Here is a 22990-nt window from a genome sequence, read left to right on the forward strand (position 1 = left end):
CTCCAGTGTTCTTGCCTGGAGAGTCCCAGGGATGGGGGAGCCTGGTGGGCTGCCGTCTATGGGGTCGCACAGAGTCGGACGCGACTGAAGCGACTTAGCAGCAGCACAGGATATACATATACATAAAGTGTATAGGATGCTCCCCCTATAAAATGTACTGAAGATAAATTTAAAAAGTTCAAGGGGAGTCTCGGCCTCCTTCAGGATTCCATAATTATAGAATTTTAAAACCATAACAGTTCACTGCTAAACTTAAATACTTATTGAAATGATCTGTTGAAAGCTTTGCTCCCTTACTTTCAAAACACTTTATTTCATCTGAATTTCATATGGTACAAAATTATCACATGCTTGAACTTGTCGCGCAAATAGCAGGTTCTTTCAGTTCTTAAGGGCAACCTTCCTTCAGTGGTAAATAAATAAAAATCAAATCATATATAATGTAGAGCATATATAGAAAATTTTCTTTTAGAAAAACAAAAATATTTGGATATCTTATTTAATATAGCTTAGCCATTCAGTTTATGTTGACAAATTTAGTTATATGTTAGGAGGGACACTCCATATACAAAAGAACTCAATAGCAAGCATATATTTTAATGGTTGATTAGTCAGGCAACAACGTCTGACTTAATTATTTTCTTGTATTTTTTTAAGAAGATACTCCATTTGTAAATTCAAGTTTGGTTGGCCCTTTTTAGTCTTTTTGCTCAGTATTTTGAACACTTCCATTTTCTTCTTTTTGTAGAGCCTTTGAGCTTCTTCTCTCTCTTGTTTTCTCCTCTCAAATTCCTGAAATTATTAACGTATATAATTTTCATTAGTGACAAACAGTAGATATTGGTCACAATTCTGTTGAAATAGCTATCACCATGCAAACACTTCAAGGTCTGTCCTATATTTTTCAAAATGTGAAATGCTACTAGTAAGCGCAGTAGTGTACTCTCTTTGCCTTTAAACTATCATATGTGCTATAGCATAGCATAATGCAAAATCATTTAACAATTTTAATTTTGCATATGAATAAAATCAAAGCACAAAGACAGAAGGCATATTTAATAATTTCATCATTTAATTAGATCCACTGAAGAGTCAGAAGTGACTTTACAGGTTATCTAGTCCCTCTAACACTGAAATCATTTCTAGAATATCTGGTATTCTTTTAAATTTGTCATCTGACAGATTTAATTCAAGTATTTAAATTCAAGAAGTACTTACTGACTGTACACTGTATACACGTAAAATATTGTGCTAGATATTATGATTTTGATTATTTAAGAATTATCAGGTTCATCTGATTTGCTAAGATCAAGACTTAAATTCATTTGCGCTTATAGAAAAATCATTCAAAGTTATATAGATCTGAAAAGTACTACTTAAAATACTATTCTCATATATAAAAGTGAAGTTTCTGAAATAATACAGTAAGTGCACTGTTTTTGAACTTCTCCTGTAACACATATAGCTTCCACATGACACACCCTTACATTTGTATGACATAATTAACAAAGTGCTTTCACATACATTACATAATTATATATATCAATATAGTATATTTTAATATATAACAGAATTTTTTAAAATGTTGTATGTTTTACAGTATAATGGCTCTTATTTCATCTAATATACTATTTACAAAGGTGGCAGTATCAGAAGGTTGGTTTAAAAAGGAAAGTATACTGTAACATTCTATGAAACAGAGGTTTAGTTTTTCCATGGAGAAATATTCCTATTTCACTCTAGTCTGCCATCAGTTTAAAAATAATCAAATAAATTTTACATGTTAAACTTCCAGATTTCTTAATTATACAATCTGTAAAACTAACACATACAAGAAATTATATATCAGCACCAACTTTGGGGTCTTTTTGACTGATGTGCTAAACCTTTTTAATGTGATAGATTAATAGAGCTTTAATCTAAGAAATATGAATGAAACACAGATAATTTTGCTGAAGCTGCACATGATTTTGTTCTACTCATTTAAAAAAGCTATTATAACTGTGGGTTTATGAATGATAACAAAGAACAGTAACTTACTGCTAAGTTAATCTAGTAGGGTTTTTAATGAGCAAGAAAACTCTTTAAAATATTATTTTATTCTAATACCTCCCTCTGACTTCTACTTGCTTTGATGTAAATTTATAAAAATCTATATTTTTTAGTAGTTTTCAAATTTTATTATGTATAATCTTTTGAGGCAATTGTTAAAAAATGACTATTACTATCACCTTCAAGGGTAATATAAACAATGGAGGAAGTGGAATGTTGAAATTCTCCAGCTCCTCTCAGATTATTCATTTACCCAGTAAATACTTACAGATGGGCATACTACGGGCCCCATATAAAGAAAAGCTTACATATACACTTAGGATATAGAAAAATGAATCTAAATATTTTAAAATAGATCTTACTTGTTTCTTAGCAGCACGCTTCGCTTGTATCTGCTCATATTCTTCCTGTGCTTTTTGATTTGACGTTTTCTTTTTATTTTTCTTTGGAATATTAATGGAGCTTTGCAAGATAAATGACAACAAATCATAAGCATTAAAAATAATATAACCAAAATTATGTCAAAATTACATCAAATATAGTACTTATATAGTCAAATCTCACTAATGCAACTTGAGGCAGGGGGAGAGATGTTGAAAGAAAGACGTTAAATCTTGCTAGTAAGACACCCAAATAACACGTTAAATTTTTTGTTATATTTTTCAAGATATAGAAGGTGATAAATATAGAGTCTTGGAGAAATAGTTTAACCAGGGAAAATACAGAAAGTTCTGACAGGTCCTAAAATGTTTAAAGAAGTAAACCAGCATACGTATGGTAGAAATGACAGGCTGCAAAGGCATTAAATTGAAGGATGTTATGAAGGACTTTATGGGTGTACACGAACTTTAATCCCAAAGTTCTCTGACCACCTTGTCTCTATTCCATTTCATTTGTTTTTAATTGCAATCAAGTATATGTTCTCGGGGCTGGGGGGATCCATATTAATAATAGTAGTAGTAGCAGCAGTAGCAGTTAACAGTCATATACCACTTTCCCATGTATCACATGCCTTTTAAAGGACCATATATAAATGAAGTCATTTAATCACCACAACATCATGAGATAGGTCAGGGATACCATAGTCTATGAATAATCCATCCTGGGGTGTGCAACATGGTAGCTGTAAATCACATACTTACTATTATTAATACCATTTTAAAGAAGAGGACATTGGGCACCAACATATTAAAGCCACTCCAGAGTCTATGATGCACTACACTATAATACCTCTCAAAAGTTAGATTTTTAAAAACATAAATAGCAAGCATTAAGCATGGTCCAAATAAATGTACGTGAGAGGCTTAAATCTACAACCCAGATCTCTTAATTCCATTCTATTACTTTGTTTATTAAACTTACCTAACATAACTCAGTCATTTAAGCTACCACGAAAGTCTCCATGAAAATATTTTCACATAATCACTTGCGATTTCTGAAATGCCCTAAGGCAAACTCCCATTACTATAGAAACTGTTCTATAATCTCTTTCATAAAATGCTACTTACATCCACAATAAAGAATTTCAAAAGACTGTAATACATACTTTATTCTTATGCTACACGGTTCTGCTGGCTGAGGCTGCTCAATGCTATAGCGTTCTTCAGACAAAGCCTGGTCACTGCTACCTTGGTCTTCTGGCAAAGGCTGATCAACTTGTTCTTCTGACAGAGGCTGGTCAGCTTTTCTAAGCTGCTTCTTGAGTCTTTCCTCTTCAGCTAAATAAAGATGTTTCAGATGATCAGGATACCAATCTGTGAAGGGGGATTCACTTGGGGTTTGAGACTTCTTTTCCCTCCGGAGTAATTTCTTATAAGTTTGCTGAATCTTGAGTTTTCTTCGAAATGCAAAGCCTTGTCCTGTTGAAGAATACATCAGTCTTGAATTACTTTCTCAGAAAACATTGCATGAAAAATGTAGTTGTTAATTTAAAACAGAAAACTTTTTACACCATCATGTTCAGATGCTAGATTTCACTATGTTTTGTTTTAAAATGTTATTTCAAGAAAAGAAGTTGAAACTACTAGAATAAATAGTACCTTGGTCCTTTGCAAAAAGACTAAGCTAACAGAAGTTGGGAAGAACTCAACTGAGAAGGAAAGAAGGAAAGTCTCAAAGAAGGAAAAACAACTAGAGTGTTGCACAATTCCAATTTATTGTACTCATAAATTAAACAGATTCATTAATTCACCTAAACACTTAATCTAGGTCTTCAATAAATACCTAAGGGGGGAAAAAAGCCCTTACTTCTATTCAACAGTATCTGAACCGAGAACTTCCAGGTGTTCAAGTTGGATTCAGAAAAGGCAGAGGAACCAGAAATCAAATTGCCAACATCAACTGGATCAGAGAAGAAGCAAGATAATTCCAGAAAAGCATCTACTTCTGCTTCATGGACAACGCTAAAGCCTTTGACTGTGTGGATCACAACTGGAAAATTCTTCAAAAGATGGGAATACCAGACCACCTTACCTGCCTCCTGAGAAACCTGTATGCAGGTCAAGAAGCACCAGTTAGAACTAGACATGGAACAATGGACTGTTTCCAAATTGGGAAAGAAGTACGTCAAGGATGTACATCGTCACCCTGCTTATTTAACTTATATGCAGAGTACATCACATGAAATGCTGCGCCAGAGGAAGCACAAGCTGGAATCAAAACTGCAGGGAGAAATACCAATAATCTCAGATACGCATTTGACATCGCCCTTAGGGCAAAAAGCAAAGAGGAACTAAAGAGCCTCTTGATGAAGCAAAAAGAGGAGAGTGAAAAAGCTGGCTTAAGATTCAACATTCAAAAAACTAAGATCATGGCATCCAGTCCCATCACTTCATGGCAAATAGATGGGGAAACAATGGAAAACAGTGACAGACTTAATTTTCTTGGGCTCCAAAATCACTGCAGATAGTGACTGCAGCCATACAATTAAACAGGAATTAAAAGATGCTTATTCCTTGGAAGAAAATTATGACAAACCCAGACAGCATATTAAAAAGCAGAGACATTACTTTGCGGACACAGGTCCGTCTAGTGAAAGCTATCGTTTTTCCAGTAGTCATGTAGTGATGTTGAGAGTTGGACCATAAAGAAGGCTGCGGTTGAAGAACTGATGATTTTGAACATGTGTGGTGTTGAAGAAGACTCTTTAGCATCCTCTGGATTGCAAGGATGTGAAACCAGTCAATCCTAAAAGAACAGAACTCTGAATATTCATGTGAAGGACTGACGCTGAAGCTGAAGCTCTCATAGAAAAGACCCTGATGCTGGGAAAGATTAAAAAGGGGACGACAGATGACAAGATGGCAGGATGGCATCACCAAGTTTGAGCAAGCTCGGGGAGACGGTGAAGGACAGGGAAGCCTGGCATGCTTCCCATGCGACCATGAGGTCGCAAAAAGTCAGACACGACTGAGTGACTGAACAACCGACTCCAGTATTCTGGCCTGGAGAATTCCACGGACAGAGGAGCCTGGCAGGCTACAGTCCATGGGGTCGCAGAGTCAGACATGACTGAGCGACTTTCATTTCACTTCACATCTATTATTTTACCTTAGAGAAACTACTTCTATGACCGATTTTTTACAAGTAATTCAACATTAACCAGGTTAGATGGTGGTGTTTGACTTTCTCAACAGCAATGATCAGAAAACTGTACTTATTTAAGATTTAGTAGTCCATATGGGATTTAAGAGTACTTAATGACGGCAAGATAAAACGAAAAATACTAAAGCAAGTAAATATAGTAAGGCAGAAATAGACGGTTCTGTGATATTTTTAATTAGTAAGGGTGAGAATCGGTAAATTTCTAGCTTGCCTTCTAGTCTTTACTGTAATACATGCAGGTTTCATGGGGAAAACGTAAAGGAAAGAGTTCTGATATTTAAAAAATGAGCGTAAGTCGAGGAAAATGTTTAAAGATTTAGAGTGAGCAACACTTCCTCGCCTTCTCATCCAGGGCTCTGAAAACCCCACAGCTTCAGCGAATTTAAGAACAGATTTCCTGGCTCCAAGTAGGGCTGGGTCTGGTTCCTAAATCCTTCCCAGCTTGGGAGGATGGCGTATCCGAAGATTTCCTAGGACCGAGGACTTGTAAAAGGCTGCCTTCTTACATACGTACCTTCGCGAACGCTCCCCGCGAAGGCTTGCAGATGATTAGGTCGCCACGTTTTCCGTTTCACATTCTTATTTCTGAATTCAACCGGTGAAACTCTTCCACGCGTACCCAACCCCCCTGTCCGCCCCCTTGCTGCCGGCCAAACGGGCGCCATGGCACACCAACCAAGGCGCAGGAAAAACACAACGGACTCAGTCAAAATACGTCATCAGGCAGAAGCAATCCATCGCCCACCCAAAAAAATCCACATCTGAGTTCTATTCATCCGGCCTTTCCTGCTTCCCAACGAGCCCTTGCCTCGAGGCCACGTTTGCGCCACCTACAGTCCGGGAGGGTGGGGCGTCATGGCGGCTTCCGGCCAGCTCCCGGTGACCCAGGACCTGTCCACGTTACATGCCAAGTTGCAGAAGCTGCTGCGGTTCCTGAGGGAAGCCCTGCCCATTTCGAATGCACATACGGTGGACTTCTACACGGAGTCTGTGTGGGAGAAACTGGTTGACTTGCCCCCAGAGACGGTGCTGTCGGCGCTCAGGACGTCCGCGGCGGCGTCAGAGGCGTGCCCCCTAGAGGAAGCCGGGAGAATGTCAGGTGAATGGCGGGTGGGCGGGGCGGGCAAGAAGGCGGGAAGAGACCCCGGGCCGTGGGTAGTGTCCCCGGTCGCGGAAGTCGAGCTGAGGGCTGTGCCGGCGGGGAGCGGGCCAGGCAGATCGCTGCGTGGGAGGGAGCGGAGCCGCTTTTCCGCCTCCTGATGGCGTGGCTCTGTGACCGCCTCTCGGACCTCGCCTCTCGCCTCTCGGACCTCGGGTGCTTTTGTATTAACACAGTTTAAAAAGAACAAGAAACAGTGCTAGGACCTTTCTTTAGTAATTCAACTAAAGAAATTTTTTTGATTGGAGGGAAACGCGGAACAGTGCTTACAGATCCGTGTGAAAACACAGCAGGAGATGTCATCACCTAACGTGATTGAGTCTTTTGGATTCTTGATTAAGATCATTTCAAGTGGTGATTATGCTGCCGCTGCTGCTAAGTCGCTTCAGTCGTGTCCAACTCTGTGCGACCCCATAGACGGCAGCCCACCAGGCTCCCCCATCCCTGGGATTCTCCAGGCAAGAACACTGGAGTGGGTTGCCACTTGCTTCTCCAGTGCACGAAAGTGAAAAGTGAAAGTGAAGTCGCTCAGTCGTGACTCTTAGCGACCCCATGGACTGCAGCCTACCAGGCCCCTCCGTCCGTGGGACTGTCCAGGCAAGAGTACTGGAGTGGGTTGCCATTGCCTTCTCTGGGTGATTATGACCAAGAAGAAAATGTGAAGTTGCCCAGTGGTGTCCGACTCTTTGAGACCCCCATGGACTGCTGCACGCCAGGCCTCCCTGTCCCTCAGTGTCTCCTTAAGTTTGCCCATGTTCACGTTCATTGCGTTGGTGATGCCATCAAACCATCTCGCCCTCTGCCGTGGCTTACTGCCCTCAGTCTTTCCCACCATCAGGGTGTTTTCCAATAAGTCAGCTGTTTGCATAAGATGGCCAAAATCTTGGGGCTTCAGCTTCAGCATCAGTCCTTCCACTGAGTATTCAGGGTTGATTTCCTTTAAGATTGACTGGTTTGATCTCCTTGCTCTCCAAGGGACTCTGAAGAGTCTTATCTACCACCACAGTTGGAAGGCATCAATTCTTTGGCGCTCTGCCTTCTTTAGGGTCCGGCTCTCACAACTGTATGATCACTGGGAAGAACATACCCTTGACTGTTCAGGGACCTTTGTGGGCAAAGTGATGTCTCTGTTTTTTAATGTATTGTCTAGGTTTGTCATATATTTTCTTCCAAGGAGCACAGGTCTTTTAATTTCATGGCTGCTGTCACCATCCGCTGTGATTTTGGAGCCCAAGAAAATAAAGTCTGTCACTGTTTCAGTTTTCACCCATCTGTTTGATGGGACTGGATGCCATGAGCTTCAAGTTTTGAATGTTGAATTTTAAGCCTATTCGACAATAATACAATCTAGACCAGGATATTCACTTTTGAAGTGTATCTTACCCTGTTAAATTTTTTTTATGTAAGATATTCAATTCTACAAATGGGCAGCTGCCTCTAGTATTAAAAATGATTTTTATAATGTACGTTTGTAAAGGAATATTAATTTTTGTTTAAGTAAAGATTATGAAAAGAAGGACAGTTTCCCCGTTATATGAAATTTATTGTTTGTGTCAAAGAAGTGCATTTTTTGCTCTTTGACCAGATTTATATCTTAGTAAAGAATTGTTAGCCACTCTGTACAGTGTAATTTAGCTGTTAAAATTTTAGACTGTTTAGTCAGACAGGGTACAAATTCCAGTTCTACCAGCTCTGTTATCTTAGGGAAGTTTGTTCATTCATTTATTCAGGGAACATATACTTAGTGCCTGCTGTGTGCCAGTACTTTTCCAGGAGCTAGTTTCTGTGTGGAGGAGGTGTGGGTGGAAGCAGGAAGACAAGCCCGAAGGCTATTAAAATAGTCCAGGGTGGACTTCAGGTAATGGCCAGTTGAAGAGATCAGGCAGTTCCTCCAGCAGATAGCAATGACAAACACTGACTAGATTATTAAAGACAACAATTGGAAGTCTTTAGAAGATAACCAAACAGGGACAGAAATATGAGAAGAGTTTCTGTTGAGATATTGCTACTGATTGCGAAAAACTGTGAGTTCATGACTTTCTTGCGGGGCATCAATGGAAAACAACATCCTTCCCGGCTCAAGATGGTCATGACAGAGTTCAGATCAGAGCAGATGGGAATTGAAGAAGCACCTTCTGGAAGGAAGGCCACAGAAGGACTGAAATCTAAGATATGAATGTAAAGCTGGATCACTGGACTGCACACACCCACCTACACACTGTTGACCCGGAGAGTCCCACAGAAACACTGACAAAGCCAGGGGAATGGTGACCCCTGGAAAGACAGAGCTCCCGGGGAGGTATGCAGGCTTGCTGCAACTTTGATAGGGTGTGTTCCCCAAAGTGTACACAGTTTGGGTAGCAAAGATCAAAAGCCTATGTGAATTCCTGTATCAAAGGGCAGAATTCAGGGCTGGTGGGATGACTGGAAACTTGGGCTGGGTCGCCTTGGGAACAAACTTAACCACAGAGAGATTGAACCTCCCTCCCCCCCTCCCCGCCACCCCCAATCTGACTGTCACGTGTACCCAAGTCTTTATCTGCCTGCTGAACTACACAGGCTCAGGGATATGCTGGGGAGAGGGTGCTGTAAATCAGCAGCTGAGCAGAGACGCTGGCTGCTACATGGGGAAGGAGAGTCAGATTTCAGTGTGGGTCCAAGCAAGTTCACTTCTCTTCGTAGAACAACAACAACCAAATCCTTAGAGAAATAAAGCAGCTCCCCTGCAGTAAGTTATCCACAATGCTGCTTTTCAACCAAAAACTGCTCAAGGTGCAGGGAAATAGGAAAGTATGACTCCTGCTCAAAACACTGATTACAAGTGAGCCTTGATGCTCATTGTAAGTAGCTGTGTTCAAAGAATTAAAAGTGTGACCCAAGGAGGGGAAAATAATAGGAGCTGATCCTGATTGGGCTCAGATGTTGGATTTAAGTGGCTGTTATAAAATATGTTCAAAGAAGCAGAACAGAGTAGCCTAATAATTAAAGGGAAACACGATAATTGTATGACCTCCCTTATAATTCTTTTAATTGGAAGAGTACACACTCATTGACCCATAATTATATTAGTATTTCACAATGTTACACGTTATCTGTTGCTGATAACACGCTCTCACACAGCGTGTGGGTCAGCAATTCAGGAGCAGGTGGACTGGCGGATCAAGCTTAGGGTCTCATGGTTTCACAGTCAAGATGTTACAGTTGCTGAAGGCTTGATGGAAATTGGGGAACTTGCCTCCACAGCGTCTCACTTACATAGGTGACGAGTTGGTGCTGCCTGTTGGAACAAGGCCTCTGTGTCCCACCACGCGAGCATCTCCCAGGGGCTGCCTCCATGGAAGCTGCCATGTTTGCAGATGTTTTTGTTTCTGTCTGTGCTCATGATTGTGGACTTGGCCTGGTCATAGACTTTGTCTGGTATTGGTGTACTGTACATGTTTTCATATTTAATAGGGAAGAGTGTGATCTGTGTGCCAGTGCCAGCGCAGCTATGAGTTGCTCTCGATCACAGTTGATTGCTATTGTAATTTTTTTTCCTTTTTCAAAAGTATAATATTACCTATCTTACAAAGGTGTAGTAAAGATGAAAGATAATGTGGTCTGGCTCCTGATACAGAACTGGGAATATAGCATGGATTCAACAAATTGTGGCTAATAAATGATGAGGGTTGTGGTAATGATGATTGTGATGGTGATGATACAATTAGGTCTTTCTTTCCTTGGAAAAAATATAGATTGTCAAGAACCTCTGGAAATGTATATGCTTCTATAGCAGCCTGTATATTTCATATATTAACACGTCATGCGGTTTTCATTGTCCACTGACTTCTCTGTCTGCAGTTAGATTAAAAAACAAAAGTACAGCGTTTGCCTTTTTTGTTTTTGTGTTCTTAGCATATCGAACAGTTTCTGGCATATAGATGAGTATATTATTCTTAAAGAATGAAGTGAAGCGTAGATCTATAAAGAATGTTATTGAAGGCACTTCTGGAAATACGGTACTGAACTAGATAGCTGTTATTTCTGATATTATATTTATCATCATTGTTTTTATATGGCTTATTCTAACTAATAGGCTTTATAACTTAATTTGAGAAAATAGAAAACAGTAACTATTCTTTCCAGCTGTGAAAATGCAGTACTGAAGATTACGGAAAGATACCCTGGGAATCTGGAGATAAAATCAAGGCAGGCATCATTTTGGGCTAAAATTTTTTAAAGTTTATTATATATATAGGTGAGATTAACCATCTGCAAAAAAAAAAAAAAAATCAGTAGTGATACCTTATAAGTACTTTACTAATAAACAAGTGTTCTATATTTCATCTCAGGGATTAAGATTTTGTTTTACCAGCTTCAAGGGAACCAAACTGTTTTTTGGAAGTGATGATTATATATGTAAATCTGTAACATTCTCAAGTGAATTATCTTTTGGTCTTCAGGAGTTAATTGGTCTTCCTAAGTATAGAGAAATTTTTCAAAAGCAAAACAGAAGAGGTATTCTGATTTAGGATAGCCAAAATAGTTTATGAAGCAGAAATAGATCAAGACTACACAGGCAACTCAACCAGCTGCCCAGCTTGCTTAAGATTTTCTTTTAGAATATCTGGCTTTATCTGCCTTAGTTGCAATTCTAAAATTAGGAAAGAGTGTCCTCTCAAATGAATGATATGGGCTGTTGTTGTAAATGTATTTCTCAGTGTAAATTAATAAATTATAAAATCAGTTTCTTGTAAGTTTGCTTAGAATCAGTTGTGGAAAACCTATTCAGCTTTAAAGAAATACAGTTCCTGTGCCTGTAAAGCCAGCCTCTGTGACTTTGCCAAAGCCCAGGGCTGCTCGGAGACTCTGCCTGAGCCTCCAGGGCCTCTCTTGACTCTCTCCTTTCAGCCATATGTGGCATCTCCTGTTTCCTGTTGTCATCACTCACATGATCCTTACGAGGCATGGGTGCTGAATAAATGTTTAGAATTGGTTCCTTTTGGTAAGCATCTGCATAATTAATTTACTATCATTTTAATTGAACAACACAGGACGTTTTTGTCTATGATTGATTATTTCATTGAAGTTTCCCTTAAATTATTTTTATTGCATCTCAATAGATTAAATTGCTTTTTGGCCATTCTAAGTATTTTTTGTTGTTGGTGGTGATGGTGGTGATTATAGTGAATTAAAATTACACACATTTAATTTGAAACACATGAAACAAAAGCATGTTGGAAATAGAAAGTGAGAACAGCAGCGAAATAATTAGTGTCATCTGTTTCACTCTGTTGTGTTTAACTTTTATCTTTTCACTTCATATGCATTTTCCTGAGCTCTGTTTTCCCTTTTCATATTTCTTGGATCTTTTTAGGAGACTCAAGTGTGGACATAATTTCACAGGACAAAACGATAGTGGCAAGTGTCAGCCCAGTTTCTTGAGTTGCTACTATAATTATGTGTTAAGAGTGAACAAAAATGCAAACACATTTGTGGGAATGTGTTTGGATATTGGTCATCATTTTTAACTTAATCGATGTATAGAAAGTGCTTCTGATTGTTCCTTTTAGATGGGGCCATTTAGAGCTTGAATTTATTTTCTAGTTTTTAATGGTTACCCGCCTCCCCCCACTCCCGCAGCTTCTGATTTCCCTCATATCATTCAGTTATTAAGAAGCTGAGTAAAACAAAGTTTATGGAGATTCGTCTTTTCTATGGCAGTTTTTTCTGTCAGCCTATTCAAATTATATTTAGCCAATCTGAATAAATTTAAGTGTCTTCCATTTATCTAGATACTCCTGTTACTTGTTTGAATTATCAAATCATTAACCTTTCACTGGAAATTTTCTGTTATGGTAACCTGTCTTCATGGTTTTATCATGATTTAAATTAAGTTGAATTAAAACAAACAAAAAAAACTTGCCTAGAAGGCTTCATGTCTAATTGGGGTCTACATGAATTTTTTTTTGTTTTTTTACCTCTTCACTTCAATGATTAAAGAGGTCCTCTATAAATGACATTAGCAATCTTCTTATTACATTGGCTCATAATCTGCCAGCTCTTCGTCCTCCATTTCTCTTGCATCTGCTGCTTCCCATAACAAATAGTTCAGCTCCCTCCTTTTTCAATCTTGTGAAAAAATTTTAGCAATAACTTCCGAATTGTTCTCGCTTTCAGACTATTTCAATTGCTTCTCCATTCAAACTGCTTTCCAGTTATCTTCCAGAATCATAGTTCTTGTCTTGTTATTCCTTTACTCAAAAGTCATCTAGTGGGTTTTCATTTCCTGCAAAACAAAGCTCTTCACCTTCGATGTTATTTACTATCTTTTCTCCAGCTGTAACCTCAGCTGATAGTGTAAGCAAATAGGAGACAGCATGTACAGAATATGGTTTTGTGATTGTCACATACAGCCTTGAATCCTGTCTCTGTTACTCTAGTGCTGTGTAATCCTGTGTGGGCTTCCCTGGTGGCTCAGACGGTAAAGAGTCTGCCAGCAGTGTGGGAGACTGGGGTTCAATCCCTGGGTTGGGAAGATCCCCTGGAGAAGGAAATGGCAACCCACTCCAGTATCTTTGCCTTTTCTGAAAAATTCCATGGACAGAGTAGAATCTTGTGTGAATTAGTAAAGCTTTTGAGCCTCAGTTTCTTCATTTAAAAAATGGAAATCATAATTACTGTCTGAAAGGGTTGTGTAGAAGTCAATGAGATAACCTCTTAAAACCTGGCACATAACTGAGTGGGCATTTAATAAACATTAGCCATCATTTCCATATTCTGCTTTCCTCACGTAGAGGTGAATAGACTGAGAGTCAGAAGACTGGGTTCTAGTTCATATCTGACTCTGATTAGCTGTGTGTCTTACACAGGGCAATTTGATCTCTGGTTCCTCTGCCTTTTCTAAAACCAGCTTGAACATCTGGAAATTCATGGTTCACGTCTTGCTGAAGCCTTTCTTGGAGAATTTTGAGCATTACTTTACTAGCGTGTGAGATGAGTGCAATTGTGTGGTAGTTTGAGCATTCTTTGGCATTGCCTTTCTTTGGGATTGGAATGAAAACTGACCTTTTCCAGTCCTGTGGCCACTGCTGAGTATTCCAAATTTGCTGGCATATTGAGTGCAGCACTTTCACAGCATCATCTTTCAGGATTTGAAATAGCTCAACTGGAATTCCATCACCTCCACTAGCTTTGTTCATAGTGATGCTTCCTACCTAAGGTGTTCATTGGAAGGACTGATGCTGAAGCTGAAACTCCAATACTTTGGCCACCTGATGCGAAGAGCTGACTCATTTGAAAAGACCCTGATGCTGTGAAAGATTGAAGGCAGGAGGAGAAGAGGATGAGAGAGGATGAGATGGTTGGATGGCATCACGGACTCAATGGACGTGAGTTTGGGTAAACTCCAGGAGTTGGTGATGGACAGGGAGGCCTGGAGTGCTGTGGTCCACGGGGCCACAAAGAGTTGGGCACGACTGAGTGACTAAACTGAACTTGCACAGGGCATTTAGTTGTACAATGAGGAAGCATCAACTTCCTCATCTAAGAAGATGTCTAGGGTGTGCGTCAATAACGGAGGCAGAAGAAGAGCCAGCCTATCTCATATGGCTTATAAATATCTCTTGAATGACACACACACACACACACACACACACACACACACATATATATATATATATATATATATTTTTTTTTTTTTTAGCTCACTCACACAAGTCTAGAATTGCAGCTTCTCTTAAAAAAAGATGTGGCTCCCCAAAGTTCTAAAGATTATGGCTCTTGGTTTGTGGACTTCAGGCACTTTCTGTGTACTCCTGAAAATGTATTCAGGAGTTTGCTTCACGTTCTCAAAGGAGACCAAGAACCAAAGATAGCTGTGGATCATCTGGGTAAAAGACATCTGGTGTTGCTTCTAGTGCACAAAATATAATGACAAAGTATTTACCTCCAGATTTTATTAGTTCCTCTTGTTAAAGCCATGATCACAATGAAAGCCTGAGTCTTTTTTGGTGACTCTTTTTCAGTCACACTTTTTTAGTCACTCTTTAAAAAAAGGTGACTCTTTTTTATATATGGTTCAAAGAAATGGGGAAATCAAAGCTAATTTCAAGAGATTGATTGTGGGAATATCTTGAAGAATAATAATGAATGGTACCATTAGCAAAATTAGGAAAATCAGCTGAGGGAGCTGGTTGGGGAAATAATGCATTCAGTTCTAGATATATTGTGTTTGAGGTCACCCAAATAGAGATATTTAAGGATTCATATTCATTGACCCCAACCATTCACATACCACCTTAGATATTTAGAATTAGCTCCCATGTTTTATTTGAGTAATATAAATTATCACTGCTCTGGGCTACAAAGACCCAGAAGTGACTAAAGCGAATTTAATTCTATTGATATTTGAGAGGAAGGGGTGGGCAATCCTGGAGCATCTCTTCTCTGACCTCTGCAGGATCAGTATTCTTCAGAACTTGCTGTGGTCATTGATAGACTTAAGACTAGTTCTTAAGGACTCTCTCTAAACCTGATGACCTCTGGGTGCCTGACTATTTTTATAACCTAATTTAGTTTTGCAAACATTACTTAGCATCTTCTTGTTTGTTGTTCAGTGGCTCAGTCATGTCTGACTCTCTGCGACCCCATGGACTGCAGCTTGCCAGGCTTCCCTCTGCTTCTAAGTGTTAGTCTAAGCATCTTCTTAGACTTAACCTGTGCTAGGTGTTATGGGTGAATACGAAGATGTAGAAGGCATAATCTAGCTCCAAAAATTCACATTCCCAAAAGGAAGGTAAAAGACATAGTACTTGTAATACAAAACAAATGGGAAGATGAATGAAATATTCCTTTCTTTTGCAGAATTTTATTCTACTTTCTTCCTATTTGATGTGGTCAGAGAATTATTATATTCTTTCTAGATTAAGTGATATGTGAAAATCTGCAGTCTGAGCACGGCCCAAGAAAATGCTTTTCAATCTTTAAGGTTTTTTTAAAAAATTAAATTTCCAACTATGTGAGACTGCTTTTATCCAAAAGTAGTTGATTTCATTTTCTAAATAGATTTTTCAACATTGTTTATATTTGAAATGTTAGGATCCTGCTGTAAGTATTTGAATTTTTGTATTGTTTCACAGGTTAATTTTATAATTCTCCACAATAAAATTCTAATTCTTCCCTTCTCTCCATGCCCCTCACATGTCAAGCTGTTTCTCTTTTGTTGTTTTATTCTTTTCTGTGTGTTTCTTAGGAATTTTTATGTTATTTTAATGACAATTGAAGTAATCTTCCATGACAACTATTTTTTTAATGTAAAAAATGACAGTATTTGTACAGTTTGTGCAGAATTTCACCATACATGGCTCTATCTTTATCAACAGGTATTTCTCAAAAATTATTATTAAGTGACTACTCTGTTGATTATGAAGGTGTTATCTAAATACAGTGAATCTATCCTTTTGTCTACAAAGCTCCATTTATAAACTTTTCATACTCCTTAATACTTTATAATATTTTCTACCAAAGACAGATTTAATAATGTAAATCACCTTTACACTCCAATATTTGAAAAAAAGATATTTGGAAATATAATTTTGTTATTATCTTAAAATATTTTTTTTTTAATTGGGAGGGTTGTTTTTAACCTCACAAACTTTAACAGTGTAATTTATTTCTATTTCTGCTTTTTTTTTTTCAATCTTCCTTTCATTCTTCTGTTCACCTAGTGTGTGTGAATTTTTAATTTATATTTTTAGTCAAAAAGAAAATATGTGCTTCATTCTTCTGGATTAGGTGGTCGTATGTGTCATTTAGGCTATCTCTGGAATTACACAAAAAGATATCTACCTTACCTTCATTAGAAATTGAAATTTAGATTGTGCAAATTAAAACTATTTAGTGTGATTAACATATATTTTGTCAAATGAAACAGACTGACCTGTATGTTTTGGTAGCTCATATTATTTATGTTTTTTTGTTAGATGGGTATTATCTAAAAAACTCAAGACTAGTAATTTAGACCATCAACAATAAGAGAAGATCTGTTTAATACTAGAAATACTGGAAAGAAAGGGATTATCTTTTCAGGGTTGGATTAATTTTTAAACTGTGAAATTTGTATTAAGAATTAATAGCTCTATCAGTGATAAAAGAATAATTTTAGGTTGTTTTAAATATTTAAAATGATCTCTAGAAGCCAGAGGAAAAGTACTTAGTTGAATTGTCTGTTATAGTATTAACATTGGGCAAAGTAAAAGGTGAGGAAACAGTAAAAGATAGTGATTCTTAATCTCTTAGGTCACAGATCCCATAAAAGGCTAATTCACATGAATGCTATAGTACCTCTTCCTTAGGAAAAAGGCATGTATGCTCACAAATGGACGTAACACTTTACAGACGGCTTTAGGTGATTCGTAAGCTTCTGTAGCTCTTAGACCTCAGGATAGGGACCACTGGTTGAAAGCATTTTTAGTGTTATAAAACTTTGTGACTTCATCTTGATTTAGACCAGTACTCTCAGTACTCACTCTTTTTTTCCTTGTCACTTTTTGTTCCTTATTATGATGTATATTTCCAGAATTTTCTTTCACTAATCTTTATGAAGTTCTGAAACTTCCCATGTGAGGGGAACTGTGTTTCAGATGTAACTGCAGAATATCTGACCAGTATCTTTAGGCAACATCAATGACAATTACTGAAACCGAATTCTTCCTCTTATTTGATGACTAAAATCAGAATGGTGAATGTAAATGTAAAGTTAGGTGGGCATTTTTTTGCTTATTCTCTATTCTGCAACTGCCTTGAATAATGGCCCCTAAAGAATAAAATTGATCTGTTTTTTTTTTTTAATGAATTATACACATCATTTATAAGAATTAAGTAAAGAGCAAGATCTGCTGGAGTTATGGTAGGAACTAGATAGAGAAAGTGTATATTTAATGGAAATCCCTTTTGCAAGTTCTTTTTGCTGGGCAAATGATTATAACTGTATTCAGTTAAGAAATAGTAGAATAGACACCCATTTATTTTGTGCTAATGTTGAAATGGAGGTAATGGAATTTTGAATAAGAATAGCAGATAAAATTAAGTTAATGAAATACACAATAGAGAAAAGTACAATTTTAAGGGAGAGGTGTGACTTTTTACGCTCTAAAAATTTCTTAGTAGCAATTTAATTATATTTACAATTACTGTTTACTTGGGACAAAAAGTCCTTTATTTTTCCTGCCTCAATAATAAACAAACTGGGAAGTCTTTTTTTTATTCTTGAAAGCCTGGAAGTCTAGGCTCAAGTCAATGTGTGTATAGAAAGGAAATATTGGTCTTCTCAGTAAGAGATCAATAGCAGTGTTAATTACTAAGATACTGCCATCCTTGAGGTATTGTGGGGCAGTGGAGCTTACACTGGTGTTCAGAAAACAACACCTGAAATAGGAAATGAGATGTCTGTGGTAGAAACAAGAGAAGAACCGAGAGATTGATTTAAGCACATACTGCAGTAAGGGTTCACTTTTAAAGCATTCTTTACAATGATCAAGCAGTTTTTAAAGTTTTAGAATCTAGAATTTATTTTGTATTTTACTAACAAAATCATATTTGACTTTTTAAATTGAATTTATTTTTCAGAAAATATTTACAAACATTTAATTTATCTCTCAGTGCTTCTAATTTTAAATGGAGTTTGAAGTTGTAGAATTTCTCATCATCTGTCTCGTGATTTTGGTTATTTTCTGAAAAGAGAGACTTCTGATAAAGGAAATTAAAGCATTATAGTAAAGCAGACTTGACCTCTATATTAGGTCTCTAAAGCATGGTGAGGATTATAACCTAACTACCGAATTTCATATCAAAATCAGTAAAAAGTGTCATTGGTAATAATATTCTCTCTTGAGCTTTCAAGCTGATTCTAGGACATGGTGCCCCTGCTGACCATGGGCTGCCATGTACTGAGAAGTTCTTGCTTTCATCCTACTTATTCTACAAAACCCAGTGCCAGCTCTTAGACTTGTGTCTCAAATTGTAGCTTACCTGTCTCTACTCATGTTTTCATCCTAATGATTGAGGACTTGCATCCAATTTCTAGAATCCAAACGTCCTTTTTCCCAGCAGGCCTTGTATTTAGAAACTGTATTGGTCATTGTTACAAGTTCTTCTCTAGTAGCCTATATGGTACTCGGCCTAATGTTTGAGTATTTTCTATCCCATATTTTTCTAACAAAGTCCCAAGTGTCATGTTAGGAGGCTCAGTTACTTAGTTTGGATGTAGTGGTTTAGGAGTTGTCTACTGTGTTCTAGGCTGTTTTTGGATGAGTGTATATGTACACAAATACATATATACATGTAAGTATATGTCTGGTTTGGTGGTTTAGTCACTAAGTCGTGTCCGACTCTTGCAATTCCATGGACTGTAACCTGCCAGGCTCCTCTGTCCATGGGATTCTCTAGGCGAGAATACTGGAGTGGGTTGCCATTTCCTTCTCCAAGTGTATGTGTATTTGTGAATATTCTCATATTTGTACACGTGCTTATGATTCCCTGATGGCTCAGTGGTAAAGAATCACCTGCTAATGCAGGAGACATGGGTTTTGATCCCTGGGTTGGGAAGATAACCTGGAGGAAGAAATAGCAACCTCCATTTTCTTGCTGGGAAAATCCCATGGACAGGAAAGCCTGGCAGGGCTCACGGGGCCACAAAGGGACTGAGTCCCTGAGCACACACACACATGTATGTGCTTATGTATGCGTGTGTTCCTTAAAATATTGTAAAATAGATATTTGCCCCTATTTTACAGATGCAGGTATCAAGTCTTATAACGGATAAATAGATTACTCATGGCCATAGAGGGAGAGACAGTCTGAGAACCAGAATTCACACCTAGTTCTTGCTTATTCGTGTACCCATTCTAGTCATTGAGTGCCTGCTATCATAGGAAATCATTCGAGGTTTCCTCAGGACACAGCAATGAACCAAGATCTGTGTCCTTTGGCATATCGCTATGTCAAAGGATGATAAGTGCTATAAAACACTGATGAAGATCAGTGAGGAATGAGAGCTGAGAGAAGTTGCAGCTTTAAATAGGGTTGTCAGAGAAGTTTTCACTGAAATGGTGACATTTGAACAAAGACTTGAAGGAAAATATCTGAGGGAAAATGGTATCAGAGGAAAAAACAAGAGGAAGGCCTGAGTAAGTGCATCCCATGTGACATCTTGAAAGATTTATATTTTACTTATTTTTATTTATTTTTTATATACCAAATCAGTTTCCTAAACTGCTATTGTTTTGTAAGTTGTTTTTATTTCCTTCAAATTAAACTATGAAAACGGTCTATTAAATACTGTGTATTTACTCTAAGAAATATTAGAGTAAAAACTGATTTTCCTAGTTGTATAAATAATTAAATGTAAAAATGCTTTTGAAATTGTTCCATGTACTTTATACATTCATTGTGATGTAATGTTGGCACAGTAAGGATATGCATATCAATTTCTTGTTAATTATATCATTCTTTCTAAGAGCACGGTTTAGTCTTGAGATAACATTTTTTTTCATTTCATATGCAACCATAAATTATGCTGGAGCTTTTGTAAAAAGTTTCCTAGCACATAATTGAGTAACATATATTGATTTATTTTAAAAGGCCACAGTATATATTCTCTTTCTGTCTTACATAGATTATAAGGTTATAGGTATATTTAAGCATTCATAAAATTTAATATACCCCATGTTTAATTTTCATACTTCAGCAAGACAGCTTTAACTTTTGATTGAAGTCTGGTAAACAAGTATAAAAGATTGAAGCCTAAAGTCAACTCTTGTGGAAATGCTTTGAAATGTGTAATTAAACTTGCATCAACTTTAAATTTCCATTTTAGGAAACATGTAAAATTCATCTCAACCAACACTGAGCATTGTGCTTTGGAAGTTTTATTGCTAAGGAAAAAAAAAAAATTACTATTTCAGTAACAGTGGTGGTGTTAATAGAGTCTGAAACGTGGCAGTGATGGGCAAGTTAAAGGGGGGCGGTTCCAAATGCAAGACATTGTTCCATTAGGATTAATGGGTGACTGGATATGTGGATTGAGGGAGCAAGGAGCATTGAAGATGATGTAAAGATTTTTAACGTCAGCACTGGGTGACTGATGCCAGTGTTAAACAGGAGAGGAAATAGGAGGAGGGGAAGTTTTGGTGAGCATAAGAAGGTTCATTTCAGTTTGGGGCCTTTTGAATTGGAGACATCGGTAGGTCATTATGTAGCAGTGAGTCCATAACATTTCTATTGTAATAAGAGGGCACTGTTGATGTCTTCCTGAAAGTCTGGACCATAGGAAATTTTCAGGCTGAGTGATTATAACAGTCGTGACCTTTGCCCTAACCCTTATAACACAGGTAAATGTCAGAATTTAGCACATAGCTGCATTTTATCTTACCTTACTTTCTAAATGTTCTAAATCACTTTTGTCTCCCCTTGTGATGGTGAACATCAGGGCTGAGATGAGGATTCATGCTCTTCCAACCGGCTCGGCAGTACTCTTGAAGTCTTCATAGTGGCCTCAGTGATGACTGCTACCACAGAATCTTAGAATTTCTTTCTCCCAGTGTGCCTGGTGGTGCCACAGTAGTAAATGCACTGAGGAATTGCTTGCATCCATCCATTCATTCATTCCCTACTTACTGAGTACCTGCTGTGTGCAAGGTGTTACAGCTTTCCACCTAGGCATGAAACAGTGGGGTGCTTAGTTTCCACAAACAGAAAACCACAACAGCATCATAAAAACGTTTACTTTTCAGGGACTTATCAGTTGTTTTATATGTAGAAATTACTCTTTAATGTCTTAATCTTGGAATCACTTGTGGTAAAGAGGAAGCTGTTGGGGGGAGTGAGGACAGTGAAATGATTAAGAAGATAAAATAAGTTTGAACCTATCTTAAGATATTACCATTATTGATCTCTGCCAGAGGGAATTCTTGTTAACTTATTCTGACAGATCTGCCTGGAACTTTTTTAAATGCTGTCTTTCCTGAGTTTGTTTCTTGTCCACCCAACTCACCACTGTGGCATGTTGATTGAATGTGGGAACACAGCCTTGGCCCACATGCCTTGCTACTTAGTGTTTGTGGGAACCTGGCTAAATTGCAGCCCCTCTAAGTGTTGATTTCTTCCTCTGTAAGTGTGGATAGGAGCACAATATAACTAGCTGATAAGTCTTTTCCATTAAATATCAATTGTTTGGCACAGCGCCTAAGAGGTAGTATGTGTACAATAAATGTTAGCAGTAATAGTGATGAGATAATTGTGAATCCTAACTGTCCTCTTAAAAGTGCTAGGTAATAGTCTTGTAAAATATCAGACATTTAGTTTTGAAATTTTATTTATATTAAAATTATATATTCATTGATTGTTTCTATTTTATTTCTAGCTTTGAAACATTATTATTTATTTCTCTACTTTGAGATTTTCATAATCCAACATGTGTATGTATAACCTTTCTTTCCTTGCACATTGGTCTCTGCTGTAAAAAAAAGTACTCAGAGATATCCTGATCTCATATTTAATAGAATTAACTTCTCCCTTGCCTCTTTGCTGTTTTTGCTCTCTCATGCCCAAGTCTTGTAAGACACTTCTGTCTTGTAAGAAGCTTGTGTCTAATCTGTCTTGTAAGAAACTTCTGTGGGTGGACAGAAAAATAAGAGTAGATAAAAACAAAGCATGTAATAAAGCAGAGCAGATAATTCCAGTAGAGGGAGATATTGGCAAAGTAATCAAGCCACATAATATGCAGGTGCAACAGGCATCAAATTTAAAAATGAAGCTTTTCTTGGGTACAAAGTTTAACTAATCAAGAATTAATTAAATAACAAGTTGAGTAACACTGTGGTTTCTGTTTTGCTAGTTGCCAAACCCAAGCTCAGTATACAGGTACCTGGGAATGCACTATGCAGATGCAGACACCATTTCCATCCCAACGGACTTACTGTTTCAGAAATGGCAGTGAAGGTGACCATTGACACCTCTCTTTCTCCAAATCTCTAAACATCTTAAATAATGGAAGTTACAGGTTGGATCATTTGAAAACAAAGTCACAAAAGCTTTATTTTCGTAACTCAAAAAAATTTTTTCACAGATTTCTAGATTATCTGAATAAACTGGTGTAGCCTCAAACAACAGGACTGAATCAGAACACTATCTTTTTTA

The 22990-nt window shown here is 37.6% G+C and overlaps 2 protein-coding genes across 6 annotated transcripts in view; one reads left to right on the forward strand and one right to left on the reverse strand.

Annotated features, from left to right (window-relative positions):
• Positions 1 to 293: 293 nt before the first annotated feature.
• Positions 294 to 6320, reverse strand: CCDC59 (coiled-coil domain containing 59). The gene is made up of 4 exons (XM_019960311.2): positions 6170 to 6320; positions 3599 to 3911; positions 2415 to 2514; positions 294 to 792 (listed from the first exon to the last, which is right to left on the reverse strand). Exons 1-4 carry the CDS (start codon positions 6318 to 6320, stop codon positions 631 to 633), a joined length of 726 nt encoding a protein of 241 aa, XP_019815870.2. The 3' UTR covers positions 294 to 630.
• A 190-nt stretch (positions 6321 to 6510) lies between these two features.
• METTL25 (methyltransferase like 25) overlaps positions 6511 to 22990 on the forward strand; it is a 118638-nt gene continuing 102158 nt past the window's right edge. For 4 of the 5 annotated variants that reach the window (XR_011566514.1, XM_070788881.1, XM_019960310.2 and 1 more), the window contains exon 1: positions 6511 to 6754. Coding sequence is in view for 4 of the 5 variants with exons in the window: in XM_070788881.1 (XP_070644982.1) it covers positions 6511 to 6754 (244 nt within the window). In the remaining variant the exon portion in view is untranslated. Of the gene's footprint in view, positions 6755 to 6789; positions 14185 to 22990 lie in introns of those variants that run through there. The other variant, XM_070788882.1, reaches the window with a different exon arrangement.

The sequence above is a fragment of the Bos indicus genome, chromosome 5 (genome assembly GCF_029378745.1).
Source record: "Bos indicus isolate NIAB-ARS_2022 breed Sahiwal x Tharparkar chromosome 5, NIAB-ARS_B.indTharparkar_mat_pri_1.0, whole genome shotgun sequence".
Classification (NCBI taxonomy): domain Eukaryota; kingdom Metazoa; phylum Chordata; class Mammalia; order Artiodactyla; family Bovidae; genus Bos; species Bos indicus.

Excerpts from the sequence above, each read along its gene's own strand:
- CCDC59 (XM_019960311.2), bottom strand. The coding sequence starts at position 6,320 with ATGGCGCCCGTTTGGCCGGCAGCAAGGGGGCGGACAGGGGGGTTGGGT. Across the intron at positions 3,912-6,169 it reads CGCGGGGAGCGTTCGCGAAG|GACAAGGCTTTGCATTTCGA; the intron begins GTACGTATGTAA and ends ATTCTTCAACAG. Across the intron at positions 793-2,414 it reads AGCGTGCTGCTAAGAAACAA|GAATTTGAGAGGAGAAAACA; the intron begins GTAAGATCTATT and ends TAATAATTTCAG.